The following is a 26,637-nucleotide window of genomic DNA, read 5'->3' as shown; positions in this document are numbered from 1 at the left end:
AGTCTTTTGGGAATCTAAATTTTCCACTTACGAACTGCACATTTCGATATTAAAGCGTCAGTTTTACTTGATATAAACCTCTAAAACTAATATACGTATATGGCTTTTCTTCTATGTGTGGGTTCCATAGTGTGCAGTCCGTCCCGGTACTTGCTAATTGTATCAGGATAACATGCGAGAAGGTAGTATCTCTATTGGCTTTTTCGAGCTTGTGATTGACTTGTACTACTGAAATTTCGAAAAATCTCTAGTATCATACCTACTCTTCGAGAAGGTACCCCGAAATTCTTTGTCTGATTCGTAATTGATTTGTACTACTGAAATTTCGACAAATCAAGATACCTCCTATAATGTTGGAGATACCTCCTATGGCAGAAACCTAGCGCGTGGCAAAATATATTCGTGACAACTGTTCGTATCAACCAAGATGGGCGTGCCAATATTCAAGTGAGCAGTTCGGGAGTTGGATACTTCGATTCTGAAAAGTCTAAGCTGAAGGGCTTCGGTTGTAGAAATAACCATTTCTTTATTATAGTTGAGATATTTACAATATTCGACGAGCGTTCTTGCTGCAACTGCCGCGCCGCTCACGAGTATGGCGACTGCCCCGCTTGCCACCTTCCCCTGGTCTAGTAACCTAGCGCGCGGCAGAATATCTTCGTGACAACTGTTCGTATCAAGTAAGATGGACGTGCCAATATTCGAGTGAGCAGTTCGGGAGTTGGATATTTCGATTCAGAAAAGTCTAAGCTGGGGGGCTTCGGTTGTAGAAATGTCCATTTCTTTATTATTGTTGAGATATTTACAATATTCGACAAGCGTTCTTGCTGCAACTGCCGCGCCGCTCACGGCTGCCCCGCTTGCCACCTTCCCCTGGTCCAGAAACCTAGCGCGTGGCAGAACGGGCTCATGAAGCAGGAATCAGTTTCATGAAACTCAGTTTGTGAAACGGTTTTGACGACATGGCAACATTGCGGCGAGGAATGAAATGTGGCAATCATGTTTAGTCGCTATCCTTCTCTTCCGCTACATTTTTACCGACACATCGTGTTCGATATCTGTGGTCACAGAAACATATGCGTGTGCCATCTGGCGGTCGAAAATATTTCTAATTTGGTTTGTCTAATGTCCGTTCGCACAACTGCAGCGCGACGATCAACTCCGTCAAGGTCAAATAGGCGCGTCCTCCGTCAATGGAAAGTCAGATGAAATTATCGGCGAGGGGAGAGGAGAGAGAGAAGTATGTACATGGGTAAGAGAGTGGATAGAGCTTATTTTAAAGAAAAGTGAGAAGGAAGAGAGAGAGAAGATGAGTGGAAGAAGGTAGCGAGGAATGCAAAGAAGGGAAAACTATGGAAAGACAGTAGAGAGCGACGGGAGAGCGAAGGAAAAAAATGAGAGACAGAGGCGAGTGCAATGAGAGCAAAGGGTGAAGCACGGCAGGGGTGCGAATCAAAAGAGGGGAAAAAGAGATATATAGAAAAGGCTGCGAGGAGAGAGAAGAGAGAGAGAAAGAGGTAAAGAGGAAATAGTAGGCGGGAACTATATTTTTTATTTTTTGGTGGGTTTCTAGGCACTTTTCTATCTAGGTTTTTAGGTTCTAAGTTTTTAGGCACTATTTTGTATACTTATAATATGTGTGTAATAATTGAGTAATTAGTAACAAAACAAAACGCTCAAATTGTTTGCCGAATTACCAACAATCAAATTTGGCTAACAGTTTGAGCGTTTTGCCACTGCACCAATTGGCGCTGTACGGACATCGAACGAAGCTTCATTTTTTCTCCAATAGAGGCGCCACATATGCAGAATGTAGGGACTAGACTCCGTAGCGACGTGATAAAGATAAAGAATACAATTATCGACAAAATAGTATGAAAGCATATATATGAGTTTATAGGCATATTTTTCGCTGTTCAATGGTATCGTTCGAAAGAGGAAGGTTCAATGCAGTGCATGAATGCCAGACTTCATAAGAATTATGCAGATATTTGGTGTTATAAATCTTAGAAAGTAAGGTAAAAATTTATGGTGCCGAAGCTATGAATCGAAGCAGTTTTATGCCATTGGATGAAGTTGTAAGTGTTATATATGTAGTGTTATAAGTGTGAATACTTATAATAAAATAATTTAATATTATAATATAATTATAATATAATTATATATAATATATATTAAATATTATATTATATATATTATAATATAATTATATATAATATATATTAAATATTATATTATATATATTATATATAATATTATAATATATTATATAAATATACTATAAAATAGTATGGAATATAGTATAGAATAGTGTAGAATAGTATAAAATAGTACAGAATTCGTTAAAAATCATAAAAATATCTTACAGTATATATGATTATTTTCTTCATTTATTTTGACAATTATTCAAAACTATTTTCAACATTTATTTTGTAAATTGTGCAAAATTATTTTCTCCATTTTTTGCGACAATTGTACAAAACTATTTTCGTAATTTATTTTGAAAATTACGTACAAAAATGTTCTCCATCTATTTGGGAACTTATATGCAGGTATATTCGAAAACAAGTTTCGAGTGCTTTAAAAACTTAATTGTCTGATGATAATTCGTTTTATAAAATTATACTTGATTGAAACCGGAGAAAGATTGGACACGTTTGTTTCATTGGAAGATTGATAGTGTCGACAACACGGGAAAAGTGCAAGCAGCAAGCTGTAACGGTTGCATAATTACCGTTACGTCGAATAATTATTTTAATGAAGTGTAGCAAATTAGTTTCAAACACGTTTCGAGCGAACCGTTGCCTCTGTTACTACCCTCCTCCGTCCGCGTGTCCTTAATAACGAAATTTTCTCGAGGCTTATAAATGCTGTGTACTTGCTGCAGAATAAAAGCCTAATTAATTACCATCCACTGGAATGCGGCGTGCCCTCTGTGATTTAATTCAAGTCTGAAAAACGAAGAAAATTATTTCGATAATACCTGATTGAAAGAATTCCTTTAGAAACAGCATTTAACAGACGACATTTTTTTTTTAATGTATTAGAAAAATTTTGGTTTTCAAATTTATTTAGTAACAGGATTTAAAAAAAATATAATAATTATCGAAGACAGAAATAATTGTTAAATATGCACCTAGAGAAATTCATCCAAATAATCTTCTAATACGTCCAGAAACTATTTCTGATTCTTCTGCAATTAAATAAAATGGAATTTGACTGAATTCGATTGATATACTGATAATTAATGTTAAACAAATAGGTGAAGCTACTTCAAATATAAATTTCATCGAATTTCGATAATTTAAGTAATTCTAGAAATAAATTTGTCAACTGATGTTATTAAATTATAATAATAATTATAATTAATAATAATTTTAATCAAAATTCTAAGTATGTATATATGGAAAAATTTATCACAATATTTAAATGCAATATTAACATTAACCAAAACTAAGAAATTCTTTATTTGATAATTTGATTAGATATATAAAATGTTGCAGATTAACAATATTAGAAACAATATTAACAGTATTAAAAACATGAATAAATAACAATTCAAGCTGCGAGATTTTTTATTACTAAGCACAATATTAACATTATTGCAGATATGGACAAATAACGATTGAAAATAGAAACTTCTTTATTAAATAATTTAATCACATCGCTAAAATGTCGCAAGTTAATAAATATTATAAACAATATCACATTATTATACATATTCTTAGCACACGTACTGCCGAATCAGCTACGACATTGTTACAAATATAAATAAGTAACAATGAAAACTAGACAATTCTTTATTAAACAATTTAATCAAGTGTCTACAACGTTGCAGATTAATTTACTATTCAGCTGACGAGCTAAATGAACCAATTCGTAAGAAACGCGTCAGAAGATCGTTCCCGGATCAACGATTCCAAGAAAATTAAGTTTCAAACGAAAATGGCCGATGGATGCCGCGGTCGAGCGCGGGAAATTCAAAAGCTGCCGGCGATGAGAGTCGAATTCGAACCGCTGGCGGAGAACAGTTTACATATTTAGTGGCGTGTGATTAAAGAAACCGCGCACAGTGAAAATAAATGCGTAAAGCTTCCGGGAACTCGACGGTTCCGGTGATGGCGGCTGATTAGGCGAACGGCGTTGCTCGGCGCCGCGTCGGAACTCTCGTCCAACGTAATGGCGGTTAACGTCTCTATCGATTCGAATTGGAAACGGCGAAATTCCTGATATCCGAGATCGCCGACCAGCATTTGTATAAATTCGTTATTAAAATGAAAATACTCCGGGCCGCCGTTTCGGTTTTACGTTCGCGCTGCGCCATGACCGGGAAGGTTCAAAGGATATTTCAGCCGCGCGAGAAATGAACTCGCGAGCTGCGGTCTCCGTTGCAATTTTTCGACCAACTGCCAAATATTTTTTTTGAAATTTTTGACGGCAAAAGTTATGCATATACACAAAAGATTGTGTAACAATATGATTATATATATAAATTATGTTTCGTTGTTAAAATATTTTATATTTTTTAAAAAGTCCCAAATGGGGATTGCGACAGGTTGCACGAATAAAAAGAAAGAAAAACATTTTTTTTTATTGTGTAAGAAACAAAAGACCGAGTAAGTAATACGTAGTTACTATAATTACATATACTCTAAATTACATATTTATGTATGGTATTTAATTATAATATAAAAACCGAACCAAAAATTGTCATGCTTCAAATATGATAATTTTGTCATGTTCAACTTATTATTATACGATTATAATATATATTATACGATTATTTATTATTATTATACGATTATACGACGCATATTATTATGCCATTCCCTTGTTAATAAATACACACCAATTCTGTTTAATTTAAAACGCAATAAAATTTCTGTGCAACATGGGTCTATTTTATTTTCTGAAATCCTGTGCCCCAAAGAGTTAGAATGGGTTAATCGTCAGAGCTTAGGTGTAAAAAATGTTTAAAAATGCAACGTTTCGAGCAAGAAAAACGTCATCTGCTCCTGAACGTTTCGAGAGTTTCAAGTGTTATTACTCGACAAGTACCGTGATCGAATTGTGATTTATTTTCGAGGATGTAACATTCTGCCCCGAGAACAAAGGCCACGATTCGACGGCGGCACCGCGTTTCTATTTTGAGGCTCTTGAAAATAAGCATTGTCTACGGGATGGGAAATATGAAATTGCGTCAGCGTAGCTCCAATCGCGTGTCCGTAAAACAAATACGTTGTCTCGTGAGACAACGTGAGACTGCTCGAAGTATTCGATTTTCGCCCATCATTGTACCCGAAAATATTATGTTTTAATAGCAAATGCGAGTTGTCCTTTCAGAATCCTTGTCGTAGACAGCGAGCGGTGCCATGACGAACAACGCTGTCATTGTTGTGGCTTTTCTATGTAAGCGCGTTCGTTAATAGAACGATCTTCCATTTAATCGGCAAAAATGTCGGATTACGGAAGCAGGCGAAGTCGTATTTTTAAGTTAAAAAGCAAACCGGTCGCCGAAGCGCGCACAAAGTTTCTGTAATCTCGTTGTTCTTCCAGCTTCGTTTGATCCTGCTCCGAGAGGAAACTTTTGTTTCTTAACGGTGTTTAACGCGACACCGGAATCACCGAGCCAATCACAATGATAGAGTTTTTGATAAAAATATTTAGTTTAGATTCATTTATTCGTGAATTCGTGAATTTTTTGATAACGATATTTATTTTAAACGTATTCATGAATTTTTAATAACGATATTTATTTTAAATATATTCATTCGTGAATTCATGAGTTTTTAATAATATTTATTTTAAATATATTCACTCATGAATTCATGCATTTTTGATAACGATATTTATTTTAGATTTTTGCAAATTTATTAATTATTAAACGTTCAAATTGTTTATTTATTATACGAACTTTCAGAATAATATACTCTTAATTATTCATGCTTCAAACTCTTCGAAAGTATATAGTTTTTAATTTTGTTTATTATTAAATGCTTACAATTGTTTATTTTCAGATTTATTTATTAGTGAACGTTCAAAATCGTATATTGTTCAATTTACTTGGTACAGGAGATTTGAAATTGTACATTGTTATATTTAATTGCTACCAAATGTTCGAAATTGTACATTGTTAAATTTATTTGGCACTGTATATTCCAAAATTATGTATTGTCACATTAATTTGTTACTAAATGCTCGAAAGTTTATATTTTTTAATTTTAGTCCAGTAGTAAATTTTTATTATACTTTCTAATTTGTTCAGCAGTAAATTTTTATCATGATTCATTTTCAGATTCATTTATTACTAAATGTTCATAACCTTTGAAAGCAGTAACCTTTTTTACAACTGATCTAAACGACTTCAATTTCTGTCAGATGGGTTTTAAAAGGCGTACGAAAACTTTTGCGGGCCACTGTACATGTGAAAATCATGTACACGAACATGTTTCAAATTTTGTTCGGTAATAAATCTCGAACATCACATATTTCGCACGTAATCTTTAAACTCGTTTATTACATAACTTCAAAAATTAGTTTTCAAATTAACGCATCGACAAAATGTTCGAGTACATCGATTTCCAAAACCCGTTCACCTTCGAATTTATTCCGTACCATAATTTATATAATTTATAATTATTATAATATATAATTATATTTATTATAATTATTGTAATATATAATTATATTTATTTTAATTATTATAATACATAATTATATTTATTATAATTATATAAATATAATTATAATTTATATTATTTATAATTATATAAATTTACTATTATTGTTAGCGCTATATTAGTATTGTAATTTACACAAGGTAATATTTGAATAGATCGATTTCCAAAACCCGTTCACCTTCGAATTTATTCCGTACCATAATTTATATAATTTATAATTATTATAATATATAATTATATTTATTATAATTATTGTAATATATAATTATATTCATTTTAATTATTATAATACATAATTATATTTATTATAATTATATAAATATAATTATAATTTATATTATTTATAATTATATAAATTTACTATTATTATTAGCGCTATATTAGTATTGTAATTTACACAAGGTAATATTTGAATAGATCGATTTCCAAAACCCGTTCACCTTCGAATTTATTCCGTACCATAATTTATATAATTTATAATTATTATAATATATAATTATATTTATTATAATTATTGTAATATATAATTATATTTTTTTTTTTAATTATTATAATACATAATTATATTTATTATAATTATATAAATATAATTATAATTTATATTATTTATAATTATATAAATTTACTATTATTATTAGTGCTATATTAGTATTGTAATTTACACAAGGTAATGCTAATCGGCCGATTTTGCCCTTTGGTTCTAGCCTCGATGAGAGACAACACAGTAGAGAGAGAGAGAGAATGAGAAAGAGTGAGAGAGAGAGAGAGAGAGAGAGGGAGAGACTTAACGCCGTGCTTTCTTTCGATCTTGATCCTGATTTATCTGAACTTTGACGCGCCCATTTGTCCTTCTTTACGCCGCCAACACGCGGTTCCGGCTTCTTAAGCCGGTGGTCGCGTTTCCGGCGTTGTCGTCCACGGTTACCATGTCGTGCGATCGATTTTCATTCAGCTGCAGTTGGTCAGGGGCTTCGGTAATTAATTCGCTGAATCTGGTCGCTACTTGCTTCCATTTCAGCAGGTCAGCTGGCTGCAATGATAGACGATCGATCAATCCCCGGGAAAATCTATGTAATTTAGACCACGATTTGTTCTCCTTCGATTCGAGGAATCGGTCTTGCGAGCCCGTTAAATCGTAAGCGTTCCTACAACCCGACAAAGTATAATCCTCCCGGTCTCGAATATTAATTAACAAGAGTCCGGACTGATCGATTTCGGCAGCGATAAATAAAAATAGAATCTGCCCGACCTACATCCGTTCATTAACTTGCCCCGGAGAGCAACGCTCTGGGCCAGATGACGTCAGCGAAAGAAATAGATCTGTTTCGTACAGTTTTGGTATGAAATCCCGAGATTTCCGTTCGGATTTCACCGTTGGGCAATTTTTGTTTTTGGCTCTTTAACGGCAAGAGAAAATTCAGTAGGAAATTCGTTGGGAATTTTACTAGAAAAAATAACTTGGTTGTATTTTACGGACAAATATCTAACAATTTTAATATGTTTTAGAATCTTCGGTATAAAGTATAACAGAAAATTGACTAGGAATATTACTAGAAAACATTATTCGTTATGTTCAGATTTATGTATTTTATGTATAATTTTCCATCGATGTTCCCGTATTTTTTTAAATTTTCGATATAGAGTTCGGTAGAAAAATCATGAGAAAATAACTAGAAGATATACTAAGAAATTTGCTATATATAATTACTAGGTCTATTCAGATTTATGTATTTTATGGATAAATTTCCATCAATGTTTAATCAGTTGAAAATTTTTGATGGATGATTTTTCTAGAAACTTCACTAGGAAAGTCACTAGAAAACTTGCTAGTAAATTCGCTAAGAAAAATTACATTTTTATACAGATTTTGATGTCTAATTTTTATATTTAAATGTTCATTAATGTCGATATATTTTAAAATCGTAATAATCCTGACGGGATAAATGTTTTTATTTAATAGTAATATCTTGAATTAGTAATTGCATGCAAGAGAACATTTGTGTATGTTTTAGGAAAATTTCAGCTGAATACTTACACATGTTACTAGACCAACTGGACTAATTCACTAACTGGACAATTTACTAAAAAGTACCGATAGAAAAGATATAACGATGTTTTTGGAACCTCGTGTAGCACCTAGTCTGGGGTGATTAATGGTTTCAGGTTGGTTACCTCGCTAGCAGACGACGAAAATAAGAGATTCCATTAACACTTAACCTGAATCGACCAAGCAGGGCTCCTAGGTTAAAAGAACAGATCCTTATAAAAAAGGTGCTTACAGTAAGAGGATCCAGTAAAAGGGTTTCTTACTGGCTTAATTTAAAATGGCCTCTAGAAAGTCATACTGATAATAATAGAAGAATCTTCTGCAGTACCAAGACTGGAGTGATTAATGATGTTATACCTAACCTAAACTCATTCACTAGAAATTTAGAAATAACAAAGACATTGTTTATAGAAGAAGGCTATATACAAACTAAGGTTTGTATATCTCACTTAAAGAAAAAGGTCACTAGAATGTGAATAGAATAATCCTAATTCTAACCTAAACTCATTCAATAGAAATTTAGAAATAACGAAGAAATTATTTATAGAAGAGAGTTATATACTAAAGAAAACTAGGTACAAATTAAGGTTTATATATCTAACTAGAAGAAAATGGCCATTAAAATCTTAGCAGAAAGTCATATCATAGTCATATCATAGTAAATATTTGGAACCCTACAGGCATGCCAAAATTAAAATATTGAAGCCCTAGGAGAAGCAGTGTAAAATTAAAGAATAACACAATCTGAAAATTTAGCTCAATCCCATCTGGGAGTAAAATAATTTCGAAGCAACGTGTAACCTCTCTCTCTCTCTCTCTCTCTCTCTCTCCCTCTCTCTCTCTCTCTCTCTCTCTCCCTCTCTCTCTCTCTCTCTCTCTCCGTGGCCGTATTTCTGGGATTCTACGTCATCTCCTAGTTAAGTGAGCCAAAACTCAAATATTAAAGCCGTAGAGGGCCATTATAATGTGCTAGAATTGGGAAATAGCCCGAACAGAGAATGTATTTCGAGTTCACCCTAAAGTAGACCGATTCAAGAACGATATTCCATTTGTGTACTCATATTTTCGGAGTCGGCGGTACCGCGCTCCAAATATTAAATCCTTAGGGGGACTATTGTATCGCAGAATTAGAGGATTCCGCAAGTGCAGAATTTACATGAAAAGGAAGATTATATAAAGCACAATCTTTAACCTTTATGGTTATATTTCTGGGATTCTACCTCGTTCGCTGGTCAGGTACCATGCCCCAAATGTTAAGCCCTTGGGGAGACCATTATATCATAGAATTAGAGTATTCCACAAGTGCAGAATTTATACCTAAAAGGAAGATAATTTAAAGCAATCTTTAACCTTTACGGTTATATTTCTGGGATTCTAGATCGTTTGCGCTAGAGAGGGCTATTAAACCTGAAATATTAAATTCCCAGGGACGATATTATATTATAGAATTATTTATAGCTCAAATAGGGAGAAAATGATTTAAAGCAATCTAATCTAGGTTCGCAAATATAGGGAACAAAACTCTAATGTGGTAATGCAGTATCAATGGTACCAATATACAGACTGCCAAATTCTAGGATGTTAAAATCTAGAGTATTAAAATTTAGGTTGGCAAAGTCTATGCCCCTCAAAGCTAGTGTACCGACGCATGGAAACTAAGATCTAGGAGTGTTAATGCTTCAGCTAGTATTCTAGAGTATTCTTTGGAAGTATATGTTTTCGTGGGGATTCACAAAAGAGAGACCCAAAATGTGGGATGTCACCATCTAAGGTCCCTAAATCTAGGATGCTACCATCTAGGGTCCCTAAAACTGGAATGTCACTATCTAGGATCCCTAAAACTGAGATGTCACCGTCTAGGATGCTTAAAAACTGGGATGATATCGTCTAGGGTCTTTAAAACTGAGCTGTCACCATCTACGGCCCCTAAATCTATGTTACTATGATCCAGTGTTCCATAATCTATGTTACTATGATCCAGTGTTCCAAAATCTATGTTACTATAATCTAGTATTCCATAATCTATGTTAATATGATCCAGTGTTCCAAAATCTATGTTACTATGATCCAGTGCTCCAAAATCTATGTTGCTATGATCTAGTGTTCCGTAATCTATGTTACTATAATCTAGTGTTCCAAAATCTATGTTGTTATGATCTAGTGTTCCATAATCTATGTTACTATAATCCACTGTTCCAAAATCTATGTTACTATGATCTAGTGTTTCAAAATCTATGTTACTATAATCTAGTGTTCCAAAATCTATGTTGTTATGATCTAGTGTTCCATAATCTATGTTACTATGATCCACTGTTCCAAAATCTATGTTACTATGATCTAGTGTTTCAAAATCTATGTTACTATAATCTAGTGTTCCAAAATCTATGTTGCTATGATCTAGTGTTCCAAAATCTATGTTACTATAATCTAGTGTTCCAAAATCTATGTTGCTATGATCTAGTGTTCCATAATCTATGTTACTATGATCCAGTGTTCCAAAATCTATGTTGTTATGATCTAGTGTTCCATAATCTATGTTACTATGATCCACTGTTCCAAAATCTATGTTACTATGATCTAGTGTTTCAAAATCTATGTTACTATAATCTAGTGTTCCAAAATCTATGTTGCTATGATCTAGTGTTCCAAAATCTATGTTACTATAATCTAGTGTTCCAAAATCTATGTTGCTATGATCTAGTGTTCCATAATCTATGTTACTATGATCCAGTGTTCCAAAATCTATGTTACTATGATCCAGTGTTCCAAAATCTATGTTACCACGATTTAGGATCCCTAAATCAACGTTACTGTGGTCTAGTGTCCCAGAATCTATCACACCGTGATCTGGAACATCAAAACCTGCGGTTCTGAATTCTGAGATACCAAAATCCATGATTCTTAAGCAACATGACGCGAAAACGATCTATTCGCGCGAAGGATTAGTTCAGGATCGAAGAGTGAAACAGTCGGGGTGGGGGGGGGGGGGAATTTCGGGTTGTGTCAAAGGCAGACAGTCGGATAGGGGAACGTTTAATCTTCGCGGTCATAGAACAGGAACGGGTGAGGTTAAGTCCCGGGGCTTACCGTTAAAGTGAAAAAGACTGGGAGCAGCGCTATCGGAAGCGGCGAACCGCGTAGTTCCGATCTCTCGGACGGGGGTCCGGAAAGAGTCAAGTGTCTCAGTAAATCAAGAAGCTCGGCCAGCAGCTCTCCGTGACGGCCGCCGACGTCCTGCCGTATTAAGCCCAGGGCGTCCCTCGCAATCACATGGGCGGTCACCCCCGGATTGTCAGCTGGTCGATGCGAAATTACCATTTAATCACCGCTCTTACGATTCTTGGCCCCCCGCCGGTAGTTACAGTCGTGCGGGAACGGAGGGCGCCGGATTTATGGTAACCATTGGCCTGCGCTGCGTGCGCTACTTTCCTAGTTGATCGTGCTAAACGCTATTGAGGTTAGGTTAGTGAAACTTATCCGTTGTCGATGATGATGATGATGTTCCGAGCTAATAAGGGAAACTTTGACTTTGGAACGACTCGATACACAATTGGGACCGTTAGTGCAACATGGCGGATGGTTGGGTTATGGTGCCAATGTCTAGTTATTTTTTGGTGATTTAACTAGTAGCGTTAATTGCATAAATACAATTTCGTACAGGCATTTACAAAAATGTTCTAAACAGAAAACTAACGCTATTAGTTAAATCACCAAAAAATAACTAGACATTGGCACCATAACCCAACTATCTGCCATGTTGCACAAACGCAGTCGTCAGAAAACTGAATATCGAATAGTCCCAAAGTCAAATTTCCCTTATTAACTTACAAAATCATCAAGAAAAAACGGACAAGTGTCACACACCTAACCTCCATAGCGTACTTTAACAGCTTTTCAAACAATTCTATAGCAACAACAATTTCAAAGAACAATGTTACATCGAAACAATTGCATAAATACAATTTCCTACAGGCATTTACAAAAATGTTCTAAACAGAACAATCAAAAACTGTTTCGTTGTTCTTTGAAATTGTTGTTGTTATAGAATTGTTTGAAAAGCTGTTAAAGTACGCTATGGAGGTTAGGTGTGTGACACTTGTCCGTTCTTGATGATTTTGTAAGTTAATAAGGGAAATTTGACTTTGGGTCTGTTCGATTGTTTGTGCAACATGGCGGATAGTTAGGTTATGGTGCCAATGTCTAGTTATCTTTTGGAGATTTAATTAGTAGTGTTTCAGTATGGAATTATTTTTTAACTTTGTTGTTTTGCTGTAGGATTATTTAAACAATGGTTAAAGTGGAGAACTTTCTACATGAAAATAAGAAATGCTGAGATATTATTGCTTAAAGCGATTTTTCAGATGAAATTGTTTTGTAGGCAGAAATGAAATGTAAAATCTGAAATACTTGGTTTTTGTTCGATTTTAAGGGTGCAATTTTTTCTGAGCAGATATAATGTAGGAGAATTTGCATCAAAAACAGTCGAGGGGAAGGTACACCATGCGTCGAATTGGAAATTGTTGGCTCTCAGCGTTCGTTGATTCGAGTTTATAAATTACAAAAACGAGGAAATGCTACTTCGTATATGGAAGTCGATATTTATATTGCAGATAGGGACAGGCAGCGTAAAACGATTAATTAGCTGCGACGGAAATTGATGACTTACGTTAACAAATAACGGTACAAATATGCGAAAGTTTCTGCGAACGACTGCTGGTCGTTTACTTTCCTCGGCCAGTGCTATCAACAAATTAAAAAACCAAATTCCCAATCCTGTCCAGTTCGAGGACTGGATGCTTTCGTGATGAATATGAAGAGCCAGAAATAAATAAATTGACAAATTAGTAAATTAAGAAGTTGAATAAACAAAATCAGGAACGATGAAATAAATAAATTGGGAAGTTGAAGATATGTGAAATAAGGGAACTAGAACATGACAGAATAAACGAAATAAGAGATGGCAAAATAAATAAATAAATGAAGAGAAACAAGAAATTGGTGGAAACCAGAATGAACAAATGAAGAAATACATAAATTAACAAATTACAAACATTGAATAAACAAAGTGAGAAATGAAAATACAAAACAATTCAGAGATTGATGAAATGACGAATTAAATAAATTAAGAAATAATGGCTAAAAAAATTAAAGAATTCACAAACTGACGAAAACAAAAATTAACCAATTAAGAAATGAAAAACTGGAGAAACGACGTGATAAATTAAGCAACGAAGAAACAAACAAATTAAGGAATACGCGCGCGCGCGGAAATTAACCGAAATTACTATAATACTTTCTGAAGCAACGTTGAGAATGGGGTTTGAAAAATGTCGCAAAATCGATCTCGGGTGCGTGAATTTGATTCAAAAGTACCGATGCAGCGACGAACCCTGTTTTAATTACTCTTCGTTAGCATCGAGCTTGCAAGAATTTTTTCCAAAAGCGGCGCGCATCAAAGAACACGTCGAAGTACGAAAATGAAATTTTACAAAATGTCTGACACAGCGTGACCCCTTTTAATTATCGGGCACCGTGTCGAAACGAGAATCTCGGGAACGTCCAACGATTGAGCAACATGGCCGAATTATTGCTTAACTCAGCGTTCGTCGTTTACTTGTTCATTTCATCAGCGTGCGCGTTGCAATTTCGCGCGCGTGCAATCGAAAAGATTGCGCTGTTATCCTCGCGAACGACCGAATTAAAAACACGTTAACACTTTTCCGGCAACCTCGCGTTGTTCCGCGTTCACGTCAACTTTTATTCAATTAAATGCGCAGACTTGCAGCAATGAATTTCTTTAGTCGTTGCGAATTCATTCGATTCAAATCTTGTTAAACAAAATATAAAAACGAAGATTTGTATATTTCTTTATATATTTATATTATATATTTTATATTTTATACTTTTTTATATTATATACATATTTTATATTTTATACCTTTTTATATTATATATTTTATATTATATATTTTATATTTGATTCTTTTTTATATTATACGCTATGATAATAAACGCTGGCCATTTTCTATTGAGTCGAATTTCTATCAAAAGGTGGAAAAATTCATTTCGACAAAGTGAAGTGTTGCAAAAGAAAATTAGGGGAGGGGTGCATATATTATTTAAATTATGAATATTGACTGTGCGTGTATTGACTGTAGTTTATTATACTTTATAATAATATTATTGATAAGAATTATCCAAACATTTTTCTCAAAAATATATGTACATATACGTTATAATAAATGCAATAAAATTAATATTTTTTCTTTAAACATGTATTTGCAACCAGTGTAAGTGAAATAATGTGCACGCGTGTACATACAGGGTGCTCCATATAAAAGAAACCTTAAATTTATCTCCTTCATTCTATTTTTTTACCATAATAGTATGATCATTAAAGCATCTTTAGTTATATTGTTTTTCATTAGCATGAGACGTATATTGGATAAAATTTAATGTTCCAGAAATATTTGTTACATGACAGTTAGGAAGGTTAATAGAATGGTCTGTTTTAGGTGCGACAATAATAATATTATTCTTGTGAATAATGAACTACATTCTTCTGAGAAATATATCTGACATTATTAAGAATAATATTGTTAGTATTAGTAATATTGGAATATAGAAATAAAAAAATAGAAACAAATATTAAAAATTGCTAATTAGAAAATGAAAATGAAAGTAGCAAATAGGACAAAAAATACCGTAATGATGAAAATACCAAATGGAAACTAGACATAAATATTGTCTATAAAAAAATAAAAATGAACGTAGCAAGTGGTAAACAAAAATATAAATTGCTACCTAGAAAATAGAAATAAAAAATATCAGGTGATAATTAAAACAAAAAATTGTCAATTAGAAAGTAAAAATAAAAGTATCAAGCAGTAAATAAAATTAGAACAAAATAAAAAGTGACTAATTAGAAAATAAAAATGAAAGTAATAACTAGAAGCTGAAATGAAAAATTGCTGAACAGAGTATAAAAATCGAAACTAATAGTAAATATCAAATTGAGAAATTACCGAATGAAAAAATAAAAATTGGAATAACAAATACAACATAATATACAAAACTGTCTACCAGAAAATAGAAATGGAAGTTCTGAGTAAAAACTGAAATTAAAAATTGCCAAATAGATTATAGAAATAAAAACTCCGAGTGGAAGCTTACATAAAAAATTACCAAATAGATAGCAGAAATTGAAATGCCAAATATTATAGAAAATGAAAGTAAAAATTGAGAAATGGGCAACAGAAATTGAAATACCATATAAAAAATAAAAGTAAAAATTGTCAATTAGAAAATAAAAATGAAAGCACTGATTTGAAAACAAAAAATTAAAAATTGTCAAATAGAATACAGACATTAAAACATCTAGTGGAATCTAACATGAAAAATTGCCAAATAGATACTACAAATTGAAATATCAAATAGGAAATAAAAGTAAAAATTGCCAATTAGAAAATAAAAATGGAAGTACTGGTGTAGAAACGGAAATTAAAAATTGCCAAATAAAGTATAAAAATGGAAACTGTCATTAGTATTTGTACAAGTAAGTAGAGACCTGATATTAAAAATTGTCTATTATAAGATAAATTAAAGTATCACGAATTGAAACGAAAAAATGCCGAATGGAAAATAGAAATGAAAACTTTCGTTAGTATTTGCACTAAGTAGAGAACTGATTCTGAGAATTGTCAACTAAAAACTAGAAATGAGAGCACCAAGGGTGAACGAAAATGACGAATCGCCATACAGAGAATATGACTCAAGATACGAAACGAATTAACAATTGCCAATTAGAGAGGAAAATTGAAAGTAATGAAGGTAGGAAATAAAATGGCGGACTTAGCATAAAATAATAATGTAAGGGATGTTTTCGGGGTATGCAAATGCGGACTTACGGTCGGGAGTGCAGAGGGAAAATTTAGGGCGGCGTTGTTGTTGGTATAGAATTACCGAGAAGCAGTTCCTGGACGTGCTGAGGCATCACTGGTTTCTTCAAATGGCCGAGGTAGAGCTGCAACGCGGCAGCGCACTCGAGGGCCGCGTTGTTGTTGCCGAAATGAGGTTTCTCCCCCCTCTTCAACGAATTTAGGATTCGCGTTCTGAGCTCGCGGCGTCCGCCGCGCCGGAACAGACCCTCCACCCTCGCATCTTCAATGGGATACCATCAGAACTCTTACCCGTTTACCCCACTCTCCTTTTCCGTTACCCTTCTGTCGCTTACAATCCTTTCCTTTTTTTGGCCAGGAAATGGCCGCGCGGCCAAGAAGGGGCTGCCAGTGTCGCTTTTTTTGTCGAAAATAGTTTAAACTCGTTCGCGAAAGCGTTTTTGAAAGAGCAAAGGCGAAGCGGAGGAAAATAAATTAAATGGGAGAGGGTCGTTGGGAGACGCGAGGAAGAGGCGTTTTTCACAATAGAAAAATTGGAAAATGTCATTTAGGCAAGCCGGGCCATGTTTATGGAGCATGAAGAAGAATATGGTTGCACGTTTTTCTAGAGGAAAATCGAAAAGGAGGGTGGCTTTCCAATAAATAGGAAGGAAATAAATATTTTGTAATAAATATAATAAATATTTTGTAATAAATATAATAAATATTTTGTAATAAATATTTATAAATATTTTGCAATAGATATTTATAAATATCTTGTAATAAATATTTATAAATATTTTGTAATAAATATTTATAAATATCCTATAATAAATATTTATAAATATCTTGTAATAAATACTTATAAATATTTTGTAATAAATATTTATAAATATTTTGTAATAAATATTTATAAGTATCCTATAATAAATATTTATAAATATCTTGTAATAAATAGGAACAATCGTTAGGAACAATTGAATTAAAAATAACAAATGTCGGCAAAGCGGGTCTGTTCTGACCCAGATCTTTTTTGCTATTTCATTAACGTTGGATAACGTAATCTAAACTTGTATTTTAAAAAATTAGAATTTGAATAGTTTTCTAATTGTGGCTCAAAATGGAGACCTAACTTCCGGTTACTTTAGAATTTACAAAATCTAGCTTAAACCGTAGAAAAAAAACGCCATTTATATTTTCTAATCGGATCTTCCTTCGAATATTTAATTTTGAAAATAAATTACAAAAGATCTGTGGAAAATGCCTCGCTCTCTTTAAGAATTGTTTAAACATGTTTAAATGTTCGTAATGTTGTAAAACAGTGTATCGTCGTAATCAGGAGAATCTGTAGAATTATTCTACGCAAGTATCACGCGTGTGGCATTCACGGTTAAAGAAAAATGAAAAATTTGCGATTAAGAAACTAAAAGAAGTTGAAGTCGAAAGTTTGACGTTTCGTTTTAAAATGAAATTTTAGATCATAATGATTTCTGAATTTGTGGTAAAATCGTAAAAATGGTTACGTACGCTCCTTGAGGAAGATTATGGTCTCCCTGACCGACTGCAGCGATTTCTTCGATATTATGTCGTCGTCTGCGTCCTGTCTGCGAAGAAACATATCAGAAACTGAATTTCATAAAATTACAAAATTTTTTGATTTTTATAGCCGAACATTACAATGACCTTTAAAAAAATATGGGTAAATATGCACAAAATAGTGATGATCTTCAATACTTGGAAGAAAGCGATCTCGAAAGAAAAGAAGAACATTAATCGTAATATTCTTAGCTCTGAACTCAAGAAAGTTGTGTGTGTCTTGGCACATACTTTTTATATCAGCAAAAATTACGAAAATATTTCATTATGCAGGGTAAAATAAAATAAACTGTGTAACACTAAATTTCCGAGTTTTGCAAAAATTGTCAGAGACGTTTAAAAAATAACGAAGTATTTAATTTCTCACGGTTTTTAACCAAATAAATCGTACAACAATAAACCTAAACACATTTGACGATTTCTTTGAGTTTTATTAATCAGTCTATTTGACATAAACACAAGTGAGATATGTTAGAATTTTATAAAATAACAAGAAATCCAGTAAAATCGAATGTAGTACTTCAGAACAGTCAATAATTTCATTCAACCGATCACAATAAATCCCATCGGGGAGCACATAATTATAAAATTTCAATGGAACTAATACAATAAATTTCATTAAAGTCCGCGTGTCCGCGATCAAATGAGGAACCCGGCGGAAGCTGAGAACCGGGTAGATCCGCAGCCATAAATAACGCAAAATAATATTCAGCCGGGTTAATTAAAAATAATATTTCATTGTGGACGCGGCGCGGCGCGGATCTCCATTATCCTCCGCCATTTTTAAAAACGCGATAGGACCGACCGACTCGTTTCCGTTCCGAATTCCGTCAGGTAGTTTATTAAAAAGAAAAAATCGAACGCATAAAACAACGGAAAGAAATCAAAGCGTTCGGGCTAAGAAAAAACAATCGAGAGCGTGTTCGTGTCACGTTCGCTTTAACTGATTTATGCTGGCGATAATTAAAAGCAAGCTCGGCCGCGTCGGCCGACTTGTTAGTCCCGAGATAATTATTTTATCGGCAGGCAATTATAATTCTTACTTTACTGTGTTGCCGGTCGTGTGATCGCCGATCTTAATTATCCTAATTGCACCGATAACCTTTCGCAGCGCTTTGATTTTGTAATTAAATCCGCGCAGATCGACGAGCTTGTCGCGAGCCATTTTTATCCGCTGATAAAACCGGAATACATTTATGAAATGTTACAGAATTATTTCTTAATTTATGAGGTTCTTGAGAATTAATTTATGAGAATTCGTTGATCTTATCGAGCAAAAATTTTAATAAAATATATGGTAGTACATGATATGTAGTAAGAAGATTATGTTAGCAAACGAACTAATTTATTCAATAGATTTTAAACAATTTTAGATCAGTCTTCCATTTTAAACAATCTTAAATTAGCCTTTGATCGCAAACAATATTAAATCAGTTTTCCATTTTAAAGAATTGTAAATTAGCCTTTGATCATAAACAATTTTAAGTCAGTCTACGATTATTACACAATTTTAAATCAGTCTCCAATTTTAAACGATTTTACACAGCTTGAGACAATTTTATTGAATTAGTCTTCGATTTTAAACAATATCAAATTAGCCTTCGATTTGTAACGTACTTAAATCAGTTTTCGATTATAAACAATTTAAAATTAATCTTCCTCTCGAAACAGTCTTAAATTAATCTTCGATTTCATTCTTAATGCGAAATAAAAGCTTGCTAATTCAATTGTAAGAGATAGAAATTAAATAAAAATGAATATTTTCTTTTAAAAATTTCAGTAAGTCAACAAAAGCGTGATAGTATTCGTAAATCGATAGTCGAATAATCGCTGTAAAAAAGTGAATGCTACCAAAAATTGACCGTTTGAAATCTCCAGCCGAGACGAAACGAGTCGTCAATAACGATTTGCGACTTTCTTTCGCCACATTTGCAAACGACGAAACAAAATCACGTTCTCGATCGACGATAAAAGGGGACGGACGTCTTTTGCATCATCCCGCCCGCGATTTGTGGCTCAAGGACGCTCTCCGGAAGATCTTAACAGTGTTACAAATGAGAACGATTAAACACGTTAAACGAGAATGATGCAACTGGGAAGCATAACATCGCGCCGAACAATATTAAACAATCGTCCAATATTAGCTTATAAAGCAATCGTTAACAGGACAGCGTTTAATAGTCCGGTAGCATGATCGGAGGAATCGTCCCAAAAACCGCCCTGCACTGTCTGCTAGTGAACGCGATCCTGATTGCTGGATCGCCGGGGATCTACGCGAGTGATCTATCGAGGAACCGCAGGGATGCTTCCTGTCCCTCGTGCAGTCGAGATAGCCCAGCTGCCTTGGCAAATTGGTGAGAAACCGGAATCGGCACGGTCCACGCCAATTTTTCCAAATCAATTCGAACGATTTCTCAGAATTCGAACCGAATTGATCGACCTCTTTTCGAAACGAGCACATATGACGTTCCAAAGTGCACCTTTCCCAGAACTTTGGACAATTTTTTCACAGCGAGATCCTCGTAAACTGTCCGAACATCAGCCTCGTTCTACCCTCACAATGAACACATTTTCTTTCTTAATTTCTATTTCGTAAAATTTTCCTCGACAATGGATCGTATCGAAAAGTCGTTAACGCTGCCGAACAAAGGAGACTCCAATCACCGAAACTATGCAATTTCTATCGAAAATAAAATAACATTTTTCGAACTGGTTGGGGAAACATTTCAGTTGGCAAAATTTCCAAAAAAATCATCTTCTAAAACGGAGTCGGAGTTATTTATATCTTAAAGCGTAAACGTTCTCGGTAATAAAAACAGACTAAACCAACTAAACTAACACACTGGGGTCATCAGTGATGTATTTCTATTCCGTTTTGTAGTCAAAATTTAATCATACATTTTTTTTATTTTGTACATCAACAAAGAATGAAATATTAATGGTGCTTTATTTAGAATTTGTAGTCTTTTTTGTGAAAATCATTTTGTTCTAGTTAAGGGATAAAGGTGTGAACGTGAACAATTCACGGTGTAGAATGAGTCCATTTCTGATCTAGGGACTTCGATGATGTTCTATTTGATATATAGGGATTTTTATGGTATTCTATTAAACACATAGGAACTTTGATGATGCATTGTTTGTGATCTAGTGTTTTCTATTATTTTCTGTTTGAGGACTAGAGACTTTGATTTTTCTTCATTTGTGATTTAGGGGCTTCTATGATGATATTCCATTTGATATAATATATAGGGACTTTTACAATGTTCTATTTGACGTATAGGACACATTTGATGATGCCTTGTTTTCGGTCTAGAGATTTCTGTTATTTTCTGTTCGAGGACTTTGATTTTGCTCCATTTGAGATCTAGGGACTTCGATGATATTCTATTTTATATATAGGGATTTTTACGATGTTCTATTTGATATATACGGACTTTGTTGATGTATTGTTTGTGATCTAGAGATTTCTATTATTTTCTGGTTAAGGACTAGAGACTTTGATTTTGCTTCACTTGAGATCCAGGGACTTTGATGATATTCCGTTGGATGATACATTGATTTTTACGCTATTTTTCTTTAGATCTAGAGACTTTGATGATATTTCTTTTGCATACTCGGAACTTTTTTATATACCGTTTAAAAAGCATTACTATAGCTGGTTTGTAATCTAGGGACTTTCATGATGTTCCCTTTGAATATTGGAAATCTTGTCTGCAATCTAGGAATTTACATTATTTTCTGTATGAGAGATCTAGGCACTTTGATGATGTTCCATTTGAGGTACAGGGATTACTATAATATTTATATTTGAGATGCAATGATTTCGATGATTCTTGCTTGCAATCTAGGGATTTTCATTATATCCCGTTTCAGATTTACTGTTTTTCATTACACTTCGTTCAAAATCTAGGCACCTCGTTCCGTTTTGAAATCTAGGAACTTTTTGATTTCGTTTCAGGGACTCGTTGCCATCTTCAAGGGTTGCACGGCACGATGATGCAGAATCTACACTATGGAACAGCGGCAAAGGACGGTTCCAGCAACCCAAATACCGCACCAACCTCTTCTCAGTCAATTCCTATAATCCATATTACGGAGCCGCTCGAGGCAGAGGTGGCGCAGAAATCGGCAGGGCCTGGGGCACCGGCAGACGCGAGGGTTCCCACGCTCTCCAGTCCTGGGACATCTATCCTGACCTGGCTCCTGCACCAGCCTCCCCTTTTCGCAATATAAAAACGTCGAATCCACCTGTGGCGCCGTTTCAACCCCTTGACCCAGACTCCAGTCCGCCGTTTCAACCGCTTTTTCCAGATTCCAGAGCACCATTTCAACCCCTTCGCCCAGGTTCCAATGCACCATTTCAACCCCTTGGCCGTGGCTCCAATGCACCGTTTCAACTCCTTGGCCCAGATTCCAGTGCACCATTTCAACCCCTTCGCCCAGGCTCCAATGGACCGTTTCAACCCCTTGACCCAGGCCTCAATAGACCATTTCAATCCCTTGGTCCAGGCTCCAAAGGACTATTTCAACCCCTTGGTCCTGACTCCAATGCACCATTTCATCCCCTTGGCCCAGGCTCCAAAGGACTATTTCAATCCCTTGGCCTAGGCTCCAAAGGACTATTTCAACTCCTTGGCTCAGGCTTCAAAGGACCGTTTCAACCCCTTGGCCCAGGCTCCAATGGACCATTTCAACCTCTTGGTCCAGGTTCTAATGGACCATTTCAACCCCTTGGTCCAGGTTCCAATGGACCGTTTCAACCCCTTGGTCCAGGTTCCAATGGACCGTTTCAACCCCTTGGTCCAGGTTCCAATGGACCGTTTCAACCCCTTGGTCCAGGTTCCAATGGACCGTTTCAACCCCTTGGTCCAGGTTCCAATGGACCGTTTCAACCCCTTGGTCCAGGTTCCAATGGACCGTTTCAACCCCTTGGTCCAGGTTCCAATGGACCGTTTCAACCCCTTCGCCCAGGCTCCAATGGACCGTTTCAACCCCTTGACCCAGGCCTCAATGGGCCATTTCAACCCCTTCGCCCAGGCTCCAATGGACCGTTTCAACCCCTTCGCCCAGGCTCCAATGGACCGTTACAATCCCTTGACCTAGGCTCCAGGGCTCAATTGAGGAAGCTCGACCTCTTCGATCCGGCAGAGCCTAATCTCACATCGGTGAATCGTGGATTCCTCAACTATGATCCATTTGATCCATCGAAATCAATTTTCGAGGACTCTAATACGGGAACATCGATGGTCCTCCGAGCTGACAAGTACGACGACGACGACGACGACTCCAGTGAGGAGGATCCTGTTCCTCTTTACCCCTCGGACTACCCCAGAAAACAGTTCGATTCGAGGACAGACGTTTTCGAACTTAGGAGACCAACAGTACAGTTGGATAGAACCGAGTTGATCGGGAGGCCCTCGAGGGTATACGGTGGGCCCCGAGTAATGTACGGGGGTAATTATCGGCTGGATCGATCCAAGGAATCCAGGATTACCGATAGACCAAGCGAGCCCCAGAAAAATCAACATCTAGGGGCTATACTGAGCCAGGGACTTGTCGAGTTGCTGGAAGATCAGTCTAGGGACCTCAGAGTCGGTAAACCTCAGATAGATCAAACTCGGGACAGCAGAATGGCGCAGCGACTTAGCGTTTTGCCAGAGAACCAGTTCAGGGAGTCGAGGATGGAGCAAAACCATAATCAACTTCAGGACCTTAGAATGACTCACGAGCTCGGACATGTCCAAGGGAATCAACTTAGGGACTCTAAGATGGCTGATAGGTTCCGGCAGCATCAAGATGCTCAGCCCAAGGACTTCAAGATGGCTAACAGGTTCGGCCAAGGCGATCAGTTTAGGAACTTGAGGTTGGCTGACAAATTGATTAAATCTCAGGAGAAGCCGTTCAGAACGTCCAGCGTAATGCACGTCCCGGACACTGGATTCACTCCCCAAGATCAGTTATCGGAGCAGGACATTTTGAAGATCATGCAGCAGATCGGAGCCATGGTTACCAACCGTAGCAACGCAGTGGAGCAGAAACGTGGTCAGCAAGAGGTTAAGATTTCTAGCGATCACACGGACGGGAGTCCCGATTCACCGAAGAAGGACGAGGCTAAGGAGAAGAGGGATACCGTGGATGAAAAAAATGTTCCAGTGAACGCGAACGACGGGATATTCCTAAGTCATATCGATTATGATCTGCCGGAGGAAATGACCACACAAACTCTGGAGATCGATATCATGCCTGTTACTCGATAGACCGAAGACTACAATAGAAAGAGTCTAGGGAATAATGGGGATTACTTTTAGTAATTGTTACTTTAAGATAGTGGATATTATTTTTAGTGGATTGGCAATTGTTGCTTTTTGTAGTGGATATTATTTTTATTATGTAAGTTAGTTACTTTACTAGTTACTTTCAATGTTGGGAATTATTTTTAAAGGATTGGCAACTGTTACTTTCAATATTAGGAATTATTTTGACTAGATTAGAAATTGTCGCTTTCAATATTGGGAATTATTTTGACTAGATTGGAAATTGTCGCTTTCAATATTGGGAATTATTTTTAATAGATTGGCAATTTATACTTTCAATACTGGGAATTATTTTTAATAGAATGGCAACTGTTACTTTCAATAGTGAAGATTACATTTAATAGATTGGCAATTACTGTTTTCAATAGTGGGGATTATTTTGACTAGATTGGCAATTGTCACTTTCAATATTGGGAATTATTTTTAATAAGTTGGCAATTGTTACTTTCAATAATGGGGATTATATTTATCAGATTGGCAATTTCTATTCTTAGTAGTGGGGATTATTTTTATTAGTTTGGCAATTGTCACTTTCAATATTGGGAATTATTTTTAATAAGTTGGCAATTGTTACTTTCAATAATGGGGATTATATTTAACAGATTGGCAATTTCTATTCTTAGTAGTGGGTATTATTTAAATTAGTTTGGCAATTGTCACTTTCAATAATGAGAATTATTTTTCACCGGTGAGATAATGGTGGCTGCTTTTTCTAATATGAAATTTGGAGGTTAAAAACGTATCGATGACAATCCTTGTGCATTTAAATTCGAATTTAAAAGAATTATAGTTGTTAATTAATTTGTTAAAAATTGTTAATCAGTTGATTGTTAAATTGTTAATGATTAAATTGTTAATCAGCATGACGTATTTTTATTGTATTGTACAAAGACCGTAATAATAGAAACGATTATTTTTAGTAGATTGGAAATTATTTCTTTCAGTAGTAAAACAATGTTCCGTCCTTCAATGGAATTTTCGTGCTGCGTCCGCGTAACTTTCTCCGAGACGAATCACCTTTTTCTTTTATCCCTAAAAAAGCATTTTATTGACGGGAAATCTTCGGCTCAGCGAGACAAATTAACAGTCCTTCAATGAACGATGTGCAATCGACAAAAGGTCACTCATTAGGCTTTCAATTTCGTAGAGCCATAGCCTTCTTTATTGCTGTTTATTCACGTTTTCCCGGTGAGATCGAACAGTGAATGTAGATCTAACGATCTACGGAGGTCGTAAGTCTTCGATTAAATCGTGTATGACACCGAGTCTGCGCGATTCCCTATGACTCTTTCGAGTGATACGGATAGTAGGTTGATAAAGAATGGTTTTAACATTGGCTGATATCAGTAACACTATATTTTAACATAACATAACAATTTTTAACGCTAGGGTGACTAACTGTACTTGGCTTAGAATAAATTGAGTTGATGGTGAGACTATCGACGGAATCTTGACCGAATTTTTTACGCGTTGATGTCTGGTTAGTATCCGTCCGTTCGTTGTCTGTTTTGTTTTTTAAGAAGATTCGTTAGGGGCATGAAGTTTTCAATGAGACACTCGGATTCAATGTTTTTTCAAGTTTTCCGGATCTAGAAAGAGAGGCAGTCGTTTTGATATATTTATATTATATATTTATATATTTATCACCTAATACAGTATCTGATCTGGAACCAATGGATCAAGGGATCATAGGAAAAACAAAAAGGTGACCGCCCCGAACTAACAGTCACTTGCAGGTATAAATCGTACCTGTGAGTGAATCTCGCGAAGAATCCGCGTGTCTCGAAGGTTGACCGTCGCAGGTAATAAGACTGGGGAAAAAGTGGGTAATTAGGTAATTGGTGTTGTGCAGAAGGTAATGGGAATACGTGACGGTGAGAGAATTTTGGCGACCAGATGTAGGCAGCGTTGAAGGAAATATTACAGGCAGGAAATAACGGCTTTTCGGATAATTAGATACTATTATTACGGTCGCTTATTTGTTTGTGGAAAGACGCTTGCAGTACAGATGGAGTCGTTTGGTAATTTTCGGAATCTATTGTATGGTAGGGACGGTGTTGGGTCGAGCGATCGAGCCGCGTATGCTTTATTACTATAGATAGCTTCTATATACTTTTAACGCG

General features: G+C 35.3%; 2 protein-coding genes across 2 annotated transcripts; one reads left to right on the top strand and one right to left on the bottom strand.

The window, feature by feature from the left end:
- Positions 1-7,308: 7,308 nt before the first annotated feature.
- On the bottom strand, positions 7,309-18,222 carry LOC117224062 (uncharacterized). The gene is made up of 4 exons (XM_076521908.1): positions 18,132-18,222; positions 16,690-16,887; positions 11,815-12,023; positions 7,309-7,710 (listed from the first exon to the last, which is right to left on the bottom strand). The coding sequence occupies exons 1-4, from the start codon at positions 18,220-18,222 to the stop codon at positions 7,534-7,536; spliced, it is 675 nt and encodes a 224-aa protein (XP_076378023.1). The 3' UTR covers positions 7,309-7,533.
- A 2,168-nt stretch (positions 18,223-20,390) lies between these two features.
- Positions 20,391-25,436, top strand: LOC117224089 (uncharacterized). The gene is made up of 2 exons (XM_033476758.2): positions 20,391-20,554; positions 22,159-25,436. The coding sequence occupies exons 1-2, from the start codon at positions 20,391-20,393 to the stop codon at positions 24,455-24,457; spliced, it is 2,463 nt and encodes an 820-aa protein (XP_033332649.2). The 3' UTR covers positions 24,458-25,436.
- The last annotated feature ends 1,201 nt before the right edge of the window (positions 25,437-26,637 follow it).

Source organism: Megalopta genalis, chromosome 5 (assembly GCF_051020955.1).
Source record: "Megalopta genalis isolate 19385.01 chromosome 5, iyMegGena1_principal, whole genome shotgun sequence".
NCBI classification, from domain to species: Eukaryota; Metazoa; Arthropoda; class Insecta; order Hymenoptera; family Halictidae; genus Megalopta; species Megalopta genalis.
This window is presented reverse-complemented; position numbering and strand designations above follow the sequence as displayed.

What these genes read in the sequence shown, in the direction of transcription:
- LOC117224062 (XM_076521908.1), bottom strand. Translation starts at nt 18,222, where the DNA reads ATGTTTCTTCGCAGACAGGACGCAGACGACGACATAATATCGAAGAAA. An exon ending in CATAATCTTCCTCAAGGAGC is followed by an intron (nt 16,888 to 18,131) that starts GTACGTAACCAT and finishes ATCCCATTGAAG; the next exon opens with ATGCGAGGGTGGAGGGTCTG. An exon ending in CAGTCTTTTTCACTTTAACG is followed by an intron (nt 7,711 to 11,814) that starts GTAAGCCCCGGG and finishes CTATCATTGCAG; the next exon opens with CCAGCTGACCTGCTGAAATG.
- LOC117224089 (XM_033476758.2), top strand. Translation starts at nt 20,391, where the DNA reads ATGATCGGAGGAATCGTCCCAAAAACCGCCCTGCACTGTCTGCTAGTG. An exon ending in CCAGCTGCCTTGGCAAATTG is followed by an intron (nt 20,555 to 22,158) that starts GTGAGAAACCGG and finishes ATTTCGTTTCAG; the next exon opens with GGACTCGTTGCCATCTTCAA.